The sequence below is a fragment of the Amphiura filiformis genome, chromosome 20 (assembly GCF_039555335.1).
Source record: "Amphiura filiformis chromosome 20, Afil_fr2py, whole genome shotgun sequence".
NCBI lineage: Eukaryota > Metazoa > Echinodermata > Ophiuroidea > Amphilepidida > Amphiuridae > Amphiura > Amphiura filiformis.
Window position 1 is genome coordinate 41,569,439 of NC_092647.1, and position 19,968 is coordinate 41,589,406.

At 36.3% G+C, this 19,968-nt stretch overlaps 1 protein-coding gene across 1 annotated transcript in view; it reads left to right on the forward strand.

Moving 5' to 3' along the window:
• Positions 1-14,726, forward strand: part of LOC140142331 (macrophage mannose receptor 1-like) — a 54,599-nt gene extending 39,873 nt beyond the window's left edge. Inside the window, exons 33-43 of the mRNA XM_072164300.1 lie at positions 682-746; positions 1,370-1,470; positions 3,323-3,595; positions 4,278-4,438; positions 5,585-5,690; positions 6,752-6,993; positions 8,255-8,429; positions 9,086-9,343; positions 10,695-10,868; positions 12,459-12,503; positions 13,135-14,726. Coding sequence (XP_072020401.1) covers positions 682-746; positions 1,370-1,470; positions 3,323-3,595; positions 4,278-4,438; positions 5,585-5,690; positions 6,752-6,993; positions 8,255-8,429; positions 9,086-9,343; positions 10,695-10,868; positions 12,459-12,503; positions 13,135-13,358 — 1,824 coding nt within the window. The 3' untranslated portion in view covers positions 13,359-14,726. The remainder of the gene's footprint in view (positions 1-681; positions 747-1,369; positions 1,471-3,322; positions 3,596-4,277; positions 4,439-5,584; positions 5,691-6,751; positions 6,994-8,254; positions 8,430-9,085; positions 9,344-10,694; positions 10,869-12,458; positions 12,504-13,134) is intronic.
• The last annotated feature ends 5,242 nt before the right edge of the window (positions 14,727-19,968 follow it).

Consider the following 19,968-nt stretch of genomic DNA (forward strand, 5'->3'; position numbering starts at 1 on the left):
ATTGTGAGAAAATATCACTTTTCCGCCTAAATATTTTAAGATGTTTATGTCAACATACATGTAGTGCACATACGCATAAGTGATGTGTGCCCAACACAGAAAATTGTACGTTAAGTGACAAAAGCATGGATTAATGTCTCCGTAGCATATTGTGCCGGGGGAGGGGGGCACTCGAATATGAAAGTGATGTACCTGTGCCCAACAGCGTACAAAACTAGGGGTGTATCGGTGTAGAAATTTTAAGAAAAAAGGGTGTCATTTGGTGTTGGCAATGTCAAAAATGGGGTGATTTTGTATGGGAGCACCCAAAATTTCACATCATTGACAATCAATAATAGCTTTTTACCCAATTTTACAGTACAAAATAGACAAAACTCATTTATTTTGCTCAAAATGCGCGCGAAGCATGCTGAAATTTCAATTTCAATTTTGAAGACTACTTGTTCAAGAAAAGGGGTCATTCAGTGTAGGTTACTGAAAAAAACAGGGTCATTGGGTGTAGGATTTGCCAAAAATACCGGGGTCTTTTCATGGGCACATGACGTATGTCAATATATGGGCGTGCCCCCTTCAGATTTGTGCATATAATTAAATAAACCGTAGCTAGCTCCTTACATCTGATCCTTTTTGAGAACCTATGTTGCATTCTTGCTTTAAATATATCACATTAATTTGTTACAGCTAAAGAGAGCTGTTTCATCTTACTGGATTGGTCTGAGAGAATACACAGTGGAAGGAGATTACACGTAAGTATTGCATTTATGGATAAGGGTTTCATTAATAATATTGAGGGAATTCTATAAATGAACAATGTTTATACATTCCCTAACATTTGTTGATTGTATTTCATCAAATAATAACAAAATATAAAATGTTAAATTCTTAAAAGTGCTTTATGCCCGGCTCTCGACCAATCACATAAGCTGTTAGATAACATGTATGTATCTGCTTCGTAAATTAATATACTCTATGATCAGCTCACAATAGGCAAGACTCATAACATTATGGATTGATTAAGAATGGCATAAACTGCTGGATGCAGCACCTGCGGAAACGGTGCTTTGCGCGTGTGTCTTGCGTGCAATTTTGTGGATTTATGCAGGCGTAAGTTGGGACTTTATTGACGGAACAAAAAACAAATAATTTTCGCCTATTACAAGCTGATCATAGTATAGTAGATAGTTTGCCTTTTACTGTGAGCCCAGACTGATTCAAAACATGTTAAAATATATTTGCCTCCCATATAAAATACTCATGTGCCATTCTCAGAATCTTTGTGATAATATGATTGTGTGTAAAGACAGCATACCTACGTGTACATTGTGTAAGCATTTGAATTAACTTTGACTACAACACAATTCTTCTTCAGATGGACAGATAGCTCTGCACTTGACTATACCAACTGGAATCCAGGCGAGCCAAATGACCATAATGGTGAAGAACAATGTGGGGAGGTGGAAACATTTGATGGTAGGTTTTATATTCAGTAAGAAGTTCTGACTTCATCAGAGTGTAGATTTGAATTGAGATGATTGAGTTAAGTTCATAAACATGTTGATCACATGGTTAAAAAACTGAACTCTCGCATGTATTGTTTCAGGAAACTGAATTTCTTTCATGTTAATTCTTGTATTCTCGCTTTGTTTTATGATTCAGTTGTAGCAAGTGTTTGGCGATATTGTTTACTTTGTTGGGGAGGGAACATTACCATAGGGGACAGACAGAGGGTGGAAAGGGTAATTAAAGAAGCTAGTAGAATCATAGGCTCACCACGACAGGCTTTCGAGACGGTGTATACTGATCTTTTGTTGAAAAAGCTCACCGATGTGATGGAGGATCCTCAACATCCACTCCACCATCGCTTGTCATATCACCATAACTCAAAATCTGGTCGTATGCAACTGCCGCGTGCAAATACAGACAGGTACCTGAACTCATTTGTTCCTCAAGCTATTTTTTATCATAACTTGAAGTACCGTCGTTAATTTATGTTTTCATTCCATTTCTAGGGAGTACCCTTGAATTACATTTTGCTTATATTAACTGTTTTTGTATAATGCTTGTTCTCTAATATATTGTAGTTTTATGATCTCATAATGTGCATGTAATTTCCAGAAATGGATTAATAAAGTTTAACTTGACTTGACTTGACTTGAGTAAAGTTGAATTGATTTGAGCTGAGTTGAGTTGCTTTGCAGTGATATAGCTAGGGGGCATGGGAGTCATCTTAAGGGAGTGCCAAATCAACCAATTCAGTATCACCTAGATCGATGCTGCACCCCCTCCAAGTGATATATAGTCATTTCAAAGACTGTATTAAGACTGCAATTCAACTTGATTATTACTAAATTAGTATTATTTGTGGAAATTTTTGCGCAAAACATGCATAATTGTTTCAGTAATTGAGAGGGAGCGACAATCTATATCCTTGCCCCTGGGTGCCGCACTCCCTAGCTACGCCACTGTTGCTTTGTGAAAAATGAAATTGATTTGAGTCACGGAGAATTGATTCAAGTTAATTGATTTGAGTTGAGTTAATTTAGTGAATATCAGTGTGAACTAGACAAATTTAATGGTAGGTTTTGTGTTTGAGCAAGAATCTCATCTTTCTCCAAATGAGTTATTTGAGTTGAGTTTATTTGAGTTAATTGTGTTGAGTTGGGTTGAATAAATCAGGGTCCAGTTGAATTGATTTGAGAGATTGTCATGTATCATGGGGCAGGGGTAGTGCTTGGGGAGGGTATCCCCCCCATTTTGGGCTTTACCCTGCAGTAAATTAAAGACTGGGAAAGCTTCTACTTTTTAGCCAAAATACCAAATTTTAGGTCAATATTTTGCTTCCCCCCACCACCCTAAATTTCTCAACCAAATTTTGGCCGTCCCAGGCACAGTACAAGACCTTGGACTGTGCTGCTGTTCCATAGGCTTCAAAAATACACTCATCTACTCTAGGTTCCAGAGTAAAAAATAAGTACAGCTTATCTGTACATAGAATGATAATGCGGAAAACAAAGGAAAGCATGAAATAGGTATGTGTGTTTTCGAGCGTGTCTCCTCACACATACCCGTTTCATGCCTTCCTTTGTTTTCCGGCATTCAAAAAGTTTTCACTTCACACTTGATAAAGGTCTATGACCAAAAATTTGTGTTATATTTGTTATGCAATTAAAATTATGTGGTTTGACACCAAATGTTTTACTTGGACTGTATTATTGATCCTTTTTCATACCTACGCAGTCACTATTTGTTTAATGTCTCATGTCAAATAAATATTATATTTTTCAATTTTTAAACGGATTTCATTATTTCCATTTTGTTATAGATGGCAGATGGAACGACCAAGCCTGTGGTATCAAACTAGCCTTTGTATGCAAACGAGATGAGGACAGTACCGGCCCTATCACTAACGTCCCAACACAACCACCAACAGGAAACTGTCCACAAGGATGGTATAAACTGCTCACCAAATGTTACCGTATCTATGGAATCTTTGAGGCTGATCGCGCGTCGTGGCTTGATGCCAAGGATTACTGTCAGAACTCATTCCCAGGGAGTAATGCTAATCTGGCTACTATACATAATTCAGAACAACAAGGTATGCTTTGTTTACTGTTTATATTTGGATAGGATTTACTGATTTTGTATTGGACTTGCATTGGACATTGAACCGTTCAATATTTACGCCAGGGGGATGTGAGTTTTGACAAAATATCAGAAAAAAATTGCGTTCTCCTCACATCCGTTCGTAATTTTCTGCTTTGAAAAGTTAACTTACCCCTCTGTATTCAAGTAAAAAATTCAGATTCCCCCTTGAGACCCCCCAAAAAAATTTGGATTCCCCTCTTAAAGCTGCCACCCCTGGTGTAAATATTGAACAGTTCCGTATTACAACAAATTTTCTTTTGTTTCTGGTCTTTTTTCTTTGACCTGCTTTGGCCATTATTATCAGGGTGCCACCAGGTGTTTATGTGTATATCAGATTTACTAATTCTGGATCATATACATATGACAAAATTTCTTTCATTTTTGTCATCTTTCTTTTGGCTCTTTTGGCTGATATGATCAGGGTTCCACCAGATGTTGATGTGCAGATCGAATTACCTGAGTCTCGTTCACACTTATGACAAAATGTTTTTCATTTCTGTCTTCTGTCTTTCAGCTGCTTTGGCCATAATTATCAGGACTGCACCAGATGTTGATGTCTGGATCGGATTGTCCGAGTCTGGATCACACTTATTATGACAAATATTCTTTCATTTCTGTCTTTGTTCTTTCAGCTGCTTTGGCAGTGATGATGAAGGCCGCACCAGATGTTGATGTCTGGATTGGATTGTCTGATTCTGGATCAAGCGGTAAATTTCATTGGACAGACGGTAGCAATTTAGATTACACCAACTGGGGTGCTGGTCAACCTGATGGAGTGCTATTCCCTGGAGAGGTAAGTGGAGCAAATATACTTCACCAAAAAAGTATCCTTACACTTGGAAAAATAATCACAATTTCAAAACTGAACCATATTGGGGTAAATTTGCTATCTAATCCTGCACATTATGACACCACATTGAATCTAATGTGACCTCAAGAAGTAAAGTTACAAGCAATTGAACAGACGAAGGTCCAGTTTTAAAAGTGACAAACTGGCCTATACAAGGCGCAAAAAGATTCCAACAAGCACAACAAAGGGACAACACAGTTTCTTCAATGAAGCTTTATTTAAAGCAGTTTTTTTTTCAGTTTTTACTTCTATGTACTTTACATAACTCTCATTTTATTTGTCAGTTCTTTCGTTTCAGTTTTCTTTTGTTCATTTTGTTTTAAAATAAAGGCACACATAAATTAGCCATTCACCACTCTCAAACCAGATGTCTAGTCCGTGGAGTTTTGAATAGGCCACATCTTTATCACTTTCAAAACTGGACCTTCGTCTAATCAAATGCTTGTAACTTTGCTTCTTGAAGTCACATTGGATTCAATGTGGTGTCATAATGTGCAGGATTAGATAGTGCATCTATTAAACAACTAATTTTACCCAAATATGGTTTAGTTTTAAAGTTAGGATTTTTCTTTCAAGTATAGTTGTTCCCAACCAGGGTTGTAAACAAATTTCAGACTGAATCATGGTCATATGATCAAAAAGTCACCCAATTTTTCTCTTAACCATTGGTGTATGGAACATAAAACTATCAAAAGTTTCTGGCACAAATGTTGAAAGTAGATTTGAGACTAGCATTGTCTTCATCCGTAATGTATTGATCATAGTCAAAATCACATAATTTGCTTTGACACAACAAAGATTTTTGATTTGATTGGTTTTGATTTGGTTCAAGGCAGATCGGAAGGGACCATGACCTAGTAGTATTTGCACTCAAATATTGAGACAAATAAAGCTGACACACAAGAGGAATGGGTTCTATAAAGAAGATCCCAAGGCTTGATTTTAATGGGCTTCCTTGACTCAAGATAAATGTATTAATATTAAGAAGTATACTGTAGTTTTTTAGTCAAATGGCTAAAACTGGGAAAATATGGCTCCTGACATCCCACTCACCCTGTATAACATTCAGTATTCTCATCCTTTATGCAGGGTTCTGGTAGCTGTGTAGAAATGATGAATGAAGCACTGCATCCTGGGGATTGGAATGATGTAAACTGTGACAATATGAATGCATACTTGTGTCAGCAACCGCTGGGTAAGAACATGTACACATCTACTGTAAAACATTAAAAGAGAGACATAAAATGATGCACACAAAATAGAAAGACACTTCACCTCAACAATAAGCACTGTTCTTTATTTTTTAGCAAAGGGAAAGCAGGGCAAGGACATAATTATAGAGACACTATAATGTGTTTCCCAAATTTAATATGTTTATACAGAAATTCTCAGCATTTAAAGAAATGATTAAGTAGCATTCCAAGCCTTGTTATTGGACCAAAAAGGAAGCAAAATGGCTTCTCTATTGGTTAAGTTTCTGCTCAAAAAGAGATCTACATACAGATAGTGTGGCCCTATTTTTCATACTCATAAATGTTATCAAACAGAAAAAGGGATGCCAGGGATACTTTTTATTGATGGCACTCTTTCAGTTTACTTGTGTTTTTACTGTTGCTTCTGCTATAATCTATTACTGCAATTATTCAACTTATAACAGAGTTAATCATTTAAGAGGGGAATCCAGTAATTTTAATATTTGTTCATAACGGTGTACCAAATCTTGGTTTGAGGCAATCTGTAGAAATCTGCTAGCAGTATAATAAATCTGCCATTATAGGTGATGACACTCATGAATAATCATGAGTTTCAAGAAGCTACACTTTACAGAATAGAAGCTATTGACCCTTTGCAGAACCCCCAGTAAAAACCCAATTTTTTTTTTAATTCACTTTTGCGGCAATTTTGAGTCAAATTTGCTGATTTTTCCCCTACCTGAAATTCACTTTGCCCCCATCTCCCCCCCCCCCAAAAAAATCATTTCTTGCACCGCCACTGTGTGTGCTTATGCCTTTCAAATCATGCTTAGTATTTTTTGTAAAATCTTTTGGCATTTTGCTAGAAAGCGTAAAAAACCAAAAAGGTACTTTTTGCGCATGCGCTTGCAGTGAGAATCTCGTTTTGGTACAACGATGGCGTATCCATGCGAAGGTGAATAAGAATTGAAGCATGCAGAACTTTTGGATGACCCTCGTAATATTGTTGCATTTGAGTTCAAGATAACTTTGATCTAATGAACAAATTATTGTGTCTTACTAGATCCAACTCTAGAACCAAACGAACCTGATATTGGCATCTGTGAGAAGACTGGATACACTGATTATTTCAACAACTGTTTCAAGCTTTACCAAGACACATTGTCATATGAAGAAGCCAGGGCAACATGTGAAGCTGACGGTACTACCCTAGCAACCATCAAAGATGGCTATGATGAAGCCTTCATTGAGACTATGATGAATATTGACAATGTCAGAAATGCTTGGATTGGATTACAAGATCTGGTAAGGACTTTGCCCTTAAGCAGTGACATAGATTTCTTATATATGGGTGGGTGGGGGGTGGGGTTGGAAACAATTTCTTGAAGTATAGTGAATCCAGCACCTTTTGGCGACAGAATAAGTTTATGGTACAAACTCTTGAGCAATGTCACTTGTCTCATGAACTGCATTGACCAATGTATTGCCAACCAACTGGATCTATTATTTTGCTAATCAATATTCACGTTTCAGTGATGTTTCTATGATAATCTGTCATCTTCTTCAGACTGGCAACCCAAACCACCACTGTCCTTTTGGAGACTGGAGGGTGTGGTGATGAGTTGGTCAAAGATGTTATGTAAATTGTAGGCCCCTAGTCTTTGTTGGAAATATTGTTTCCTCTCCTCCTAATCCAGAGAGCTTCCTTAAAGCCATATTGTAACATTTCCATAAGAAATAGAATTGTATTTTTCTCAGTTTAACGAAATGTTAGTTTTCAGTGTCAGATATGTCCTCTTTTAATTTTGACCCAAACTACAAATAAAATTGCTATTTAATACCAGCGCATATGTCACCAATGTGAGCCATTCCTTCAAACATGAATCAGGTCAGTTGTTTTGATATGTCAGGACCACCCGCACGCCATGTACGTACTGTATTTAATATGAACATCACATATGCATTTGACTAATATTTCCATCGTAATAATAAACTGTCTTGTTCAGTCAGTGTATTCAAAATCTCGGAATTTGATCAAACTACAGCAACTAAAGTCTTGATTTTTGCAGGGTATGTTAGTTTACTAAAGCACATTACAATCATGTAAAAAACTTAAATTTTGAAAAATATTGAGGGTGTCCTCTTCAGCAAATGTTACAACATGGCTTGAAGCCATCTGGTAGTTTTGTTCAGGTCTCTGTCTATAACTATGGCCTGATCCCATTCAATGTTGGCTAGCTTGAATCACTTCCTATCAGATCAATGCATAGAGGTTATCCACGTTACTCATGCGTGACCTCTAACAAAAGGCGCTGATTCCCGTAGTATTCCTCATTCATACCAATTCAATGCACGACCTCAGAGTTTACTGCATGACTTTGGCGGGCTATTTTGAAGCAGTCATGGTTGCACATGCAGGTACTTGTTTTGAAAGTCCTAAACAAGGTATAGCAGTTGCCGATAGGATATGCAACTTATAGAACACAGATAACCTCTACTGATATTAAGAAAACCTGTAAACATCATTGAAACCTAAACATACATATATCAAATGTTATGTTCCCAGGATAAAGATGGCAGCTACACATGGCTAGATAATTGGCCTGTGTTATTCACTAAGTGGGGTCGCAATGAGCCTAGCATGGGTGATGGAGAAGGCTGTGTGAGAGTCAATAGTGATATGGTATGGCAGGATCATGGCTGTGAGAATTCTTATTCCTTCATTTGCAAAGTATCATTTGGTAAGTCTTTTAATACAGTTATGGAAAAAAAGAAAAAAAAAGTTTTTGTTTTTTTGTTTTTGTGTTTAATTTTTCGGGTTGAGTTTATAAAAAGGGGGTATCCTTTTTGGACATACTTTTCTTGAGTTATAAGCAAAAAGGTCAAAGCTGGGGATGGTCAGTTTTTTGGCCACACAGGTCAGACACTAAAAGTACTCTGATTTCAACAGAAATGGAAAATGAAGTCAAGTAAGAATAGTTTACACTGTCTGGAATGCCAAGATCAGACAACTGTCAATCCCCATTCCAGCCTATTGACCATTACCTATTTTGCGATGTTTCCTATGTAACAAAACATCCTAGAAGGGACAACTATTCCTTATTTGACTTATTTTTCATGTTGAACAATTTGAGACCATTTAAGTTTGTCACCAGTATAATATTTTGATTACCATCATTTATTTTATGATGTAATGTATTTTTAATATATTTCTTGCATTGTATTGTACATGTACAACGCTTTGAAGCAGTTTGTCTGCAAGTTGCCCTTTAAATATCTGATTATTATTATTATATTTTGTTGTTCTAATCGTTGTTATTCTAATTATTATTATTTTTTGGTGAGCCAATTCCAAAAATGCAATTTTAAAATGCCAGATATTTTATCTTAATTTCAGATGAAATGCCGGTGACCCCTGCACCCCCTAAAGGCTATTGCCCTGATGGCTGGGCATCCTTTGGTACTAACTGCTATTTCTTCGATAGTGATGTGAAACGTGCATCATGGCCAGAGTCTGTCTACGACTGCAACCTGAAATATGGCGCCAAACTCGCCAGTATTCACAGCGTTGCTGAGAATAATTTTATATCTAAGAATGCAAGGACTGCTTTTGGAACCAGTAGTATTTGGATTGGATTGAACCGTAATGATGATGGTAAGAGAAAACTTGGTTTGTTTGTTTTTTATGGCTGTGAGTTAAGGTGGTACTACACCCCTTGATAAATTTGTGACTATTTTTACATTTTTCTCACAAAATAATAACACACTGGTAACAAAAGTTATATATATTATAGGGGCAAGGAATCCAGTTACTACACTGGAACTTCAGTGACTCAAGAGAAGCGGTACATTATTTATGATAAGAAAAGAGGTACCGCTAGAATGTACCGCATTTTTTAACATATATATGTTGAACCACTCATCTTGAATCACTGAAATTTCAGTGAAGTAATTGGATTCCTTGCCCCTATAATATACATAACTTTTGTAACCAGTGTGTAGTTATGTTTTGAGAAAAATGCAAAATTAGTTACAAAATTGATCAGGGGGTGTAGTACCACCGTAAGCCATTTATTATAGCCACCCAGTGAAAATGTGTTTGCTTGAGGTGGTAAGTATGAAACCAGCTTAATGAGTTGTGCTCGTTGTTTGTTTGTATTTTTATGAGAGGATGATAATAATGCAACCAGATTGGTTAGCTGGGCCATTTGAATATAGCAGTCTAGTGGAATATTGGGAGAGAATTATACACAAATGAATGACTTGCTTAAAGGGACATTGTGTGATTCTAGCACCCTCTTTTACGGGTACGGTTCAATAGATATCCACAAAAAAAACTTATTTCCAAAACTTCAGTTAATTGGACACTGAATTTGTTGAGTTTGCATAATTGCCTGTATTACATGCAATTTCAAAATTTGAATTGGAAGTACGATTCCTCATAGGCCGCTGTGTTGTAATTTCTGTCTGTTGACAGACATAAAATACAAATTGGATGATATTGTTGTCAAACAACCGAATCTACAAGAAAGGATATGCACACAAACGTCACGGTCTTAGGTTAGCTTAGGTTTTCTGATGGTGTAAAAATCTCAACCTTATTGAAGTAAGTTTGGGATGAGGCTATGGACCATGAAGGTTGATCACAGGGGGGGGGCGATTCCATGAATCTTTGTCTATAATGGGTAATATAGTCTTAGGGTGATCATGGGGAATGGGGGGGGTCAGCAATTCCATGAATCTTGAGTCTACAATGGGTTATTGTCCCAGGGTGATGGGGGGGCATTCCATGAATCTTGCATCTACAATGGGTTATGGTCCTAGGGTGATGGGGGGGGGCATTCCATGAATCTTGAGTCTGCAATGGGTTATGGTCCTAGGGTGATCACCGGGGGGGGGGGGGGAGACAATTCCATGAATCTTGAGTCTCTGGGGTTATATAGTTGTTGTTACTCTAACTAACCCAATGAATCTCTTCAACAAATACATATTGTTTCCTTCCACAGGTGGTTTTGTATGGGATGATGACTCACCAGTGGATTATGTGAACTGGGCTAATGATGAACCAAATGGTGATATGTCAGGACAGAATTGTGTCGAAATGTATGACAATGAATACGGCCAATGGAATGATGATGATTGCTATGCATACGCTGCTTACATCTGTCAGCTTAAACAATGTAAGTATTGACCCAGTCCTCACTAATATCTTAACGTCATTGTGTCGTAATAAATGAATGTAGTGAATATTCACACGGTCATCACCTTGTCATCATCATAATCACTTCTGGTTATACACACGCCACAGTAATTACAGACTCCATTGAGTAAACATGATATAATGAGAAATAATGCATACGCAGAGATAATTTTCATCGGCTATTATGACACGATCATGCTTCAAACTGGCCAAATGATTGAAATTTTCATTATTCAAGAATGATAACACGTTTGTAGTATGTCAACGACATTGAGTGGACTCATGATATGTAACCAACAGGATTGTACCCTATGATCATTACATTATGAGTCTGGCGTATAATCGAATACCTGAGTGGAAGAAGGGCCCAACTCCATCAACACTTTTTTTGAGATATTAACAAAAAAAACACTATTTGGAATAGTTTTAAGAGACAGAGTGATTTCATCTTGAGGGTCCTTTAGTACTGGTACATGAACATACATTATAACATACATGTGAAATGATATATGTTGCAATGGCCATGGTACAGGTCTTTTAAAATATGATCAACTCATTTTTGTAAAATGGAGTTGGGCCCTTCTTCCACTCAGGTATTCAATTGAAGTGTGCTTGTTTTAGCACTGGATATTAAGCATAAGAGCCATAGATTAATAATATACAGACTATCCGCCAACAGGCAAAGTCTGTGTACCTGTAATGGTTTGTGATGTGATTGGGGGCCATTGGAGCCATAGATTAATAATATACAGACTATCTGCCAACAGGCAAAGTCTGTGTACCTGTAATGGTTTGTGATGTGATTGGGGGCCATTTTTGGAGCCATAGATTAATAATATACAGACTATCCGCCAACAGGCAAAGTCACCTGTAATGGTTTGTGATGTGATTGGGGCTATTGGAGCCATAGATTAATAATATACAGACTATCCGCCAACAGGCAAAGTCTGTGTACCTGTAATGGTTTGTGATGTGATTGGGGCTATTGGAGCCATAGATTAATGATATACAGACTATCGGCCAACAGGCAAAGTCTGTGTACCTGTAATGGTTTGTGATGTGATTGGGGGCCATTTTTGGAGCCATAGATTAATAATATACAGACTATCCGCCAACAGGCAAAGTCACCTGTAATGGTTTGTGATGTGATTGGGGCTATTGGAGCCATAGACTAATAATATACAGACTATCCACAACAGGCAAAGTTTGGGTACCTGTAATGGTTTGTGATGTGATTGGGGCTATTGGAGCCATAGACTAATAATATACAGACTATCCGCCAACAGGCAAAGTTTGGGTACCTGTAATGGTTTGTGATGTGATTGGGGCTATTGGAGCCATAGACTAATAATATACAGACTATATCCACCAACAGGCAAAGTTTGTGTACCTGTAATGGTTTGTGATGTGATTGGGGGCTATTGTCAACTATATTCTTTACAGTGTGTTTAGGTCTTGTAGATTTGGCACAGTGCAATATAAACCACCAGATTTGTGAAACTTTATTTCACTCCTACCTTGTTTAATTTAACATTTTGAATAATTTATGACATCTTTTCATTTTTTACAGTACCATATCCACCAGGTTCTCCAGGTACCCCAGGAAAACAAGTTGGTAAGTTTGATATTACTTGTTTTAAATTTATTTCATGTTTTGTTTTTCCTTCTATTTGTTTTCTCTGGCTCAAATTTCTTTTTTGATTACAGTCATGCCTGTGTCTCCTCTGTATTTATGGCCTTTTCTACAAATACAAGGATTAAGAATTGTTGAAAAAGTCATGGTTTTGGTTTTCATCACTATATAATCTACATATCGCTGGGAGCATTACATAGTGATGGAAGTCAAACCCAGGGTGCATTAAATAGTGACGGATGTTGATCACAAATTTATCTATCAGAAAATGGGCATTGGGAAAATGTTGTAGGTAAATTGTATTGGGCATAGATTATAAACTTGCCATTATGGCATTAATGTTCAGCAATTCATGTGTCTGTCAAAAGTAGACCCTTGGAAGATATTTTCTAAACGTTAAAATGTAGTACAATCATACATCTCACACATGTAATAGTGTGCCACATTTATTCATCACTATGTTTTGCGATTATTTTGAGAGTTCAACATTTGTCACTATGGATTTTACTGTGAAGTGTTATAAATCCATTAAATTTAAGTTAAAATAGTTCTTTCTAATATTGCAATAACATTCATGTTTGATTCACATACCTATGTGTGTCTATTTTTGTAGGCATGAGTGCAGGAGCCATCGTTGGTATTGTCATCGGTGTAACCATAGTGATCCTATGTGTATCTCTGATTGGATTCTTCCTCTTCACACGTTATCAACAAGGTTCACTTAGCGGCCCTGGAAGTATCAATGACCCCACGCCTAAAGCAGCCACTGGGTTTGACAACGCCTTGTATGCAGCATCAGACAGTAGTGGCAAAGTAAACATATCAAGTGATGCATAATTATGATTTGTCATATAGGTAGGAATGGAATTGGTGAACTGAAATCATGTACTTAAAGCTTTAAGTTTTTAAGTTATGTATTGAGCACACTACTGCAACTTATAAGGAAAGTGACTTTAATTAGGGCCAACTCTATACAAAGAAGTAACAACTTATCAAGAAAAGTGACTTCAATTAGCCTCAACTGTATACAAAGAAGTACACATCGGATGAATATTTAATTGAACAATTCCTCATATTTGAAATAATACACATTTTTCAGCACAGTTGGAAAAAGAAGCTCAATGCATCAATACTAATATTTTGATACGTAGGATCGAATTTGTGGCATATCCTACGACAATTTTTTTTTATATCCTACAAAAATTATAGAAATGTGCTGATGATATGATTATTGTAAATACACATGTGAAACCCATGTATTATGCAATAATAACAACTTAGATGTAAATTTTTGCATTCTTTTGTAAGTGCCATATCTGATATAATGGGCTATTCCAGGTGAAATCCATACACCCCCTGTGGAAGACATGACCTTAATCTCCCGTACAGAAATTTTCAAATGAAGTCGACTCATTGAGGTAACCCCATTTGAAATTAGATCCAGATTCCCTATGTGAAAGATTAAGGTCATGTCTTCCCTAAGGGGTGTATGGATTTCAACTGAAATGGTCCAATTTATGTATTCTTAACTACTTATTTTGTTTCATTTAATTGACTTAAAATATGATACTAACTCTTGCTTTAAAAATGTATAATAAGGTTTATCAGTAAGCTTCCAGAGGTATATATGATTCATGGGCATGTTAACACAAAGAAAAGATGGCCGACACAGTCATGACCAATCATGACCAGTCACTCATCACATGTGTCATGATTAAGAGGCATGAGTCTAATATGTGTCCGTCCATATCAAAACGAAGAACTTGTCGGCTGCTACATGTGTCTCTTTTTACATAATAGCTGGGAATAAAATACCACACTCATCTCAAGTGGAGGTCATTTCAGATCACATGGTTTAGGAATACAGAGAACATTCCATAACCATGTGACTTGGGGATGATTTGAAGTGACATCCACTTGAGTTGAGTTTGGTATTTATTTCTAGCTAGTATAATGTGAAATGAGACACATGTAGCAGCCGACAAGTGCATCGTTTTGATATGGATGGACAAAGTTGTGTTCATGATTCATTTATTCTTAACAAATGCATAAAGTGTGGTCCAAACCCCATTCAAATTGGACTTACAAAGTTATGATAATAATGTGTCACCTGTATTTATCAATTACTCACAATCAGGCCCACTTCTGAAATTGCATCAACTCACAAAAGCAGATTGTCAAGAAATTTCCTGATTTCAAGAAATAGAATCCGCTTTTATAAAAGGAATAATTTTGGACCATTTGTTGAGGCAATGCACTGATTTGGTGTTTCTCTACTTGAAGTCAATTTGTGCCAAAATTTGTTCCCACAATGCAACAGGCATAACAATAGATACATTTTGAAGGTTAATCCATTTTCTTTGTTATGCAAGATGTATATTGCATTGTAGGAAGATGACTTCCGGTAGAGAAACCCTAAATCCGTGTATTGCACCTTTAAACATAATTATGTAAATTATGATCATATGTTTTTAAAAAGTTCAAAGCGTAAAAGTATTTCAAATTCATCATTCAAAGTTAACACACGTATCTGAATTCATTAGAAGCTGTAAAAGTGCTGTTTTTAAGGTGAAATTTAAGAAAAATTTGTTGAAATGACATGCCATTACAAGGAGACACCCGGAACATGTCCTTAATTCTGAAATTAGTATTTACTTCATATTTTAATACTTGCTTACTGAAATATCCATATAACTGAAAATATTTTAAAAAATATACTTTGTAAGAACTTTTTGTGCAATCGCTTTTAATTTGGGATGATAAGTTTGTATAATAAATATAGAAAATAAAAAGAACAATGTTTACAATTTTGTTGATTTGTTGTCATAAATGCTGGTGTATACATTAAGCATACTATCTTCATTTCCCTGTCTTCCTATACCTTTGTACAGGAGCCAACCGTTAAACCAGTTTTTCAATGAGACACCTGCTTTCTTGCTAAAAGCAAACACACAAAACAAGAAAATGGATTTATCAAGGACTTGAATTTTTAAATAAAAAAAACATGTTTATAAACTTATCTCGGTCGTAAAAAAAACAAAATCATTAAATTTTGCTTTCTAATTTTCGAAAAACCTGGATTTTCCTGGTTTCCCTCTTATCATGAGAGGAACTGTGCAAGTGCAAATACCAGGAGTCTTAGATGTGGGCATTATTGAGTTAACATTTTCATATTCTATGGTGTTATTTTGATTTACCTTGTGGTATCAAATTTATGCTAATTCTTTTGAATTTGTTCACCCTGTCATTTCTCATTCAAGTTGTGGGTACCCTCGCAAATAACTGGGTTTTTTTTTCTTTGACACTAATGAATATGTTAACTATAAATACAGTATAATGAAGTACTCTTGGGGGTAGGGGGAGGCTGGGGTGGTATCGGACATTTTCCCAAACTTCCCATCCACTCCATATTAGCCATAATTGTTGCTTATTTTATGGTTTGCTCATTCTTCCCATCCTGGGTACCCTCACAAATAACTGGGTTTTTTTTTGACACTAATGAATATGTTAACTACAAATACTGTATAATGAAGTACTCTTGGGGTATGCTCAGGTTTGCTCACTGTGTAACTTTCATATCTTCCTTTCTCCTTGCTTTACTTCTTCCCTACTTTACTTCTTCCCTACATGGTATACCCGTCTCAAATTATTCTATTTAAAAAGGTACCCACAATTAATGTACCCACCATAGGAGTAAAGTTTCAATTAGAAAATTTGTGTCCAATATATGCTGTGCGACATCAAAATCAATCACTGCCTGGTCAACTGATTCACACTATCCGTGTTCGGAACCACAATAAAAATGATCACAACACATTGCCAACAGGTGTGCAAACCAAGCGTGAACCACTAAGGTATGATGTATTCACTATGAAGGCGAATAATATTAATGACCACCCATCACTCTAAATAGAGATAATGGTCTGTCAGGCTTCCCATTACTTAATTGCAATCATGCAGTCCCCTCACACAGATACTAAAGCAGGAAAGGGTGTCAATATTGGGCTGCCCAATTACTTTACAAAGCAAACACTGAAATAATGACAAATTCTCACAATTCCTACTTGATTGCATCAGAGATTCATTAATTTATTCCGCATATTTCTGTGTACACATAAATACTATTCAAATTCACAATAAATCTTTGAAGAGAAGAAATGATCATTACTTTCATTATACTTTTAAAGCCTTCTTGGAATGCTTTTACAAGGAATTCCAGTCATTTCTAGAATATAGTAATTTCTAGCATGCTAGCATATTTTGAGTAGTTGAAAACTGACAAATTCCTAAAGGTGACAAAGGAAAAAAACCCTGTTCTATAAGCAAACAGACTTTCCATGTAGGGTCAGTCGGTCGGGATTTGTTTTTGCTTTTGACAATATTTCGATATTTTCAGTCCAAATTAATCCACTTCAAATGGCTGTTTTTACTTGCATACGAGGGGGTATCCAAAAGTTTTTGACATCACCCAGAAGGAAAAGAGCTATATTGATGAAATTTTGTCAGTGTAATCACTGGTCCTTATGTACATTATGGTCCAAAAATGGTCTCCTAAGTATGTTTACTTTCTTTACAGGTGGCGCTAGATGGGCAGTAGGCGCATAACCTGTAAGATGGTGAAAATTGAGGCACGCAGATTGATTAAGTTCCTGCATTTGGAGGGTTAGGTCTACAATGCTCAGAAAATCTATGATGAAATGAAAGCTATCTGCGGTGATGATTGCCCATCATATGGCACTATTGCTTTTTGAAAAAGGAATTTCCAAACTGGCCGCATGTCCCTTACAGATGAGCCATGAAGTGGACGGATGATGTGGCCACAGTGAAGAAACTCAAAAAAGTGGAGGTTATGCGCCTATTGCCCATCATAGCGCCACCTGTAAAAAATTAAACATACTTATGAGACCATTTTTGGACCATAATGTACACAAGGACCAGTGATTACACTGACAAAATTTCATCAATATAGCTCTTTTCCTTCTGGGTGATGTCAAAAACTTTTGGATACCCCTCGTATAGCTTCTTTTTTTTGTAAATAGAAAAATACAAAATCTGGGTTAATCGTGCCTGTAGAACAGTCTTTTTTTTGTCTTATGTCATACGAGCATTTTTGTTTTGGACACTCTGCCAAACAAACTGCATACTCTCTTTTGTCATTGAGATGGTTACTTGCCCATGAGCTATGTAAATTTATAAAATTAAATTTATAAAATCTTGCCTAAAGGCACCTATTAAACAAAGTTTGAATGGTCAATTGGTCATACAAGCACAAATATTTTTACTATAGTCTATAAATCTACCTCCAGTCATATCACCGAAACAAGCTTTGAAGTTCAGAGCGTACTGCGTTTACTTAGTGTTGTTTCATGCATGTACACACACGCCACTTTGATCACGCGTAGAAGAACGTACATGCACCAAGTAACGCAAAGCTAACATAGAACACACTGAACTTCAAAGCTAGTACCGGTGACTGGAGGTAGATATGGACTATAGAGGGCTTGCATGTTTATTTGCTGAGAAACAGTTTCCCTTTTGTTTTGGCGAAAAACAATCCCTCTTTGTTTATCCAGGTCCAATTACATTTGAAAAACATACTCCCTCTGTGGCAGAATTTTCATTAATCTACCACAGGGGTATGGCAGCAAGAAGAATCATCTTACTTATTGGACCCTGTACTCATCTTTGACAATGTGCAAGTATCTTAATTACTTTCTTCTATTTCCCCTATAATTTTGACTAGCTCCCACTAAACAGTCCCGAATTCTTAACTTTGAACATGATCTTCCACCAAAACTTCTTAATATTTAATGGTCTATAAATACTTACTAGAAATGCCCACCATTTAATAAATATCTGTTGAATAACAGTCTCTACCAATTAATCTCATTAATTTATATGTTAAATTGAAAGCTAATTAGCATATCTATTAGATAAGGATGAAAAGTAAATACCAAGAAATTGGTCCTATCTTGAAAAGAAGAAAAGTAACCATGCTATGAACATGATTGAAAGCATGGAATCATGAGATGCATCAATCGATCACTATCCCAGGATCTCTATTTATAATTCATAATATTAATAATTCCAATCCTCCTATTTGCGATAATTGATGGCGAAAATAGTAGACAAAGGGAGTTTACATGGACAAAATGACTGCAAGGGCAAAACATTGATCATCTCAATAGAATGTTCCTGCAAAGGATTGGCTATTCCAGTTGAAACCCATACCCCTATGGAAGACATGTCCTTAATCTTTCAGGGAGTGTGAATCCCAAATGGGGGTTACCTGAATGAGTGGTTCCATTTGAAATCTACACTCCCTGTGTGGAGGATTAAGGAAATGTCTTCCATGGGGTGTGTATGAATTTCAACTGATAAGCACATTCCAAGCTTGGATCAATGAGCTATCCCAGTTGAAATCCATACACCCCTGTTTGGGTAACCCCATTTGAAATTCACAATAGTTGTCTTCCATATATGGATTTCATCTGGAATAGCCCAATTTAACTATTTCATTGTTATTTGCCTCATGACTCATTATTAAGGCCTATAGAAATTGTCTTTCCTTTATCTCTCAATTCTTCTAGGGCCATTTCTGAACATGCTTGATTAATAATGGGCCGCATAAGCCTTACACAGATGAATATGAAGTGTACATATATTTAAACACCGTACAGCCAAAAAATTGCACCATCTACATACAAGAAAAACAATGTCAATCATTGACATGTATAGTAGATTACATCAAGTTTACATACATGCATTTTTCTAATGAGTTCACCATGTTTCAGATACTTGACACTAACGGAACATCAATTTCCATTAGAACATTTTTTGTGTGATTTTGTACCATATTTCTTTGTTTTTGGTCACAAAATGTATGTAATCATTACAATGGATGTCAAATTGAAAATATGACTTTCAGGTCATGTTCAAACCAAATTTTACAGATTGGCTAATTCCATTAGAACATTTAATATTTGTGATGTTGTTTTTCTTTGCTGTTTTACAGCACAAAAAATGTTACTACTTGGTAAAATGTCCATTAGAACATTTGTTTTATATACGCTGGCGAAGTTATGTAATAATCAGATTAACTACCATAGCAATAGGTGAAAACAATTTTTGAATATACCATGCTGCACTGGTACGTTCACGCGGTACCTGAGCATTGAACCATATCATGCTGATCACTTGCACCTGTAAGATTAGTATCTTTGAAAAGACTGGTATTGTATTCAATCTATGATTGCAGACATACACAGATGTTGAGTGCAACCTGCTTGTAGTGCAGTGCAATATATTCAAAATTGTTTTCACCTATTACTGTAGTTAATCCGATTTATTACGTCACTTCTCCAGCGTATTGCTACCCTAATTTTTGTGATACGATTTTCAGAGATTTCAAATCACAATGTATAGAATCATAAATAGACATTCATGG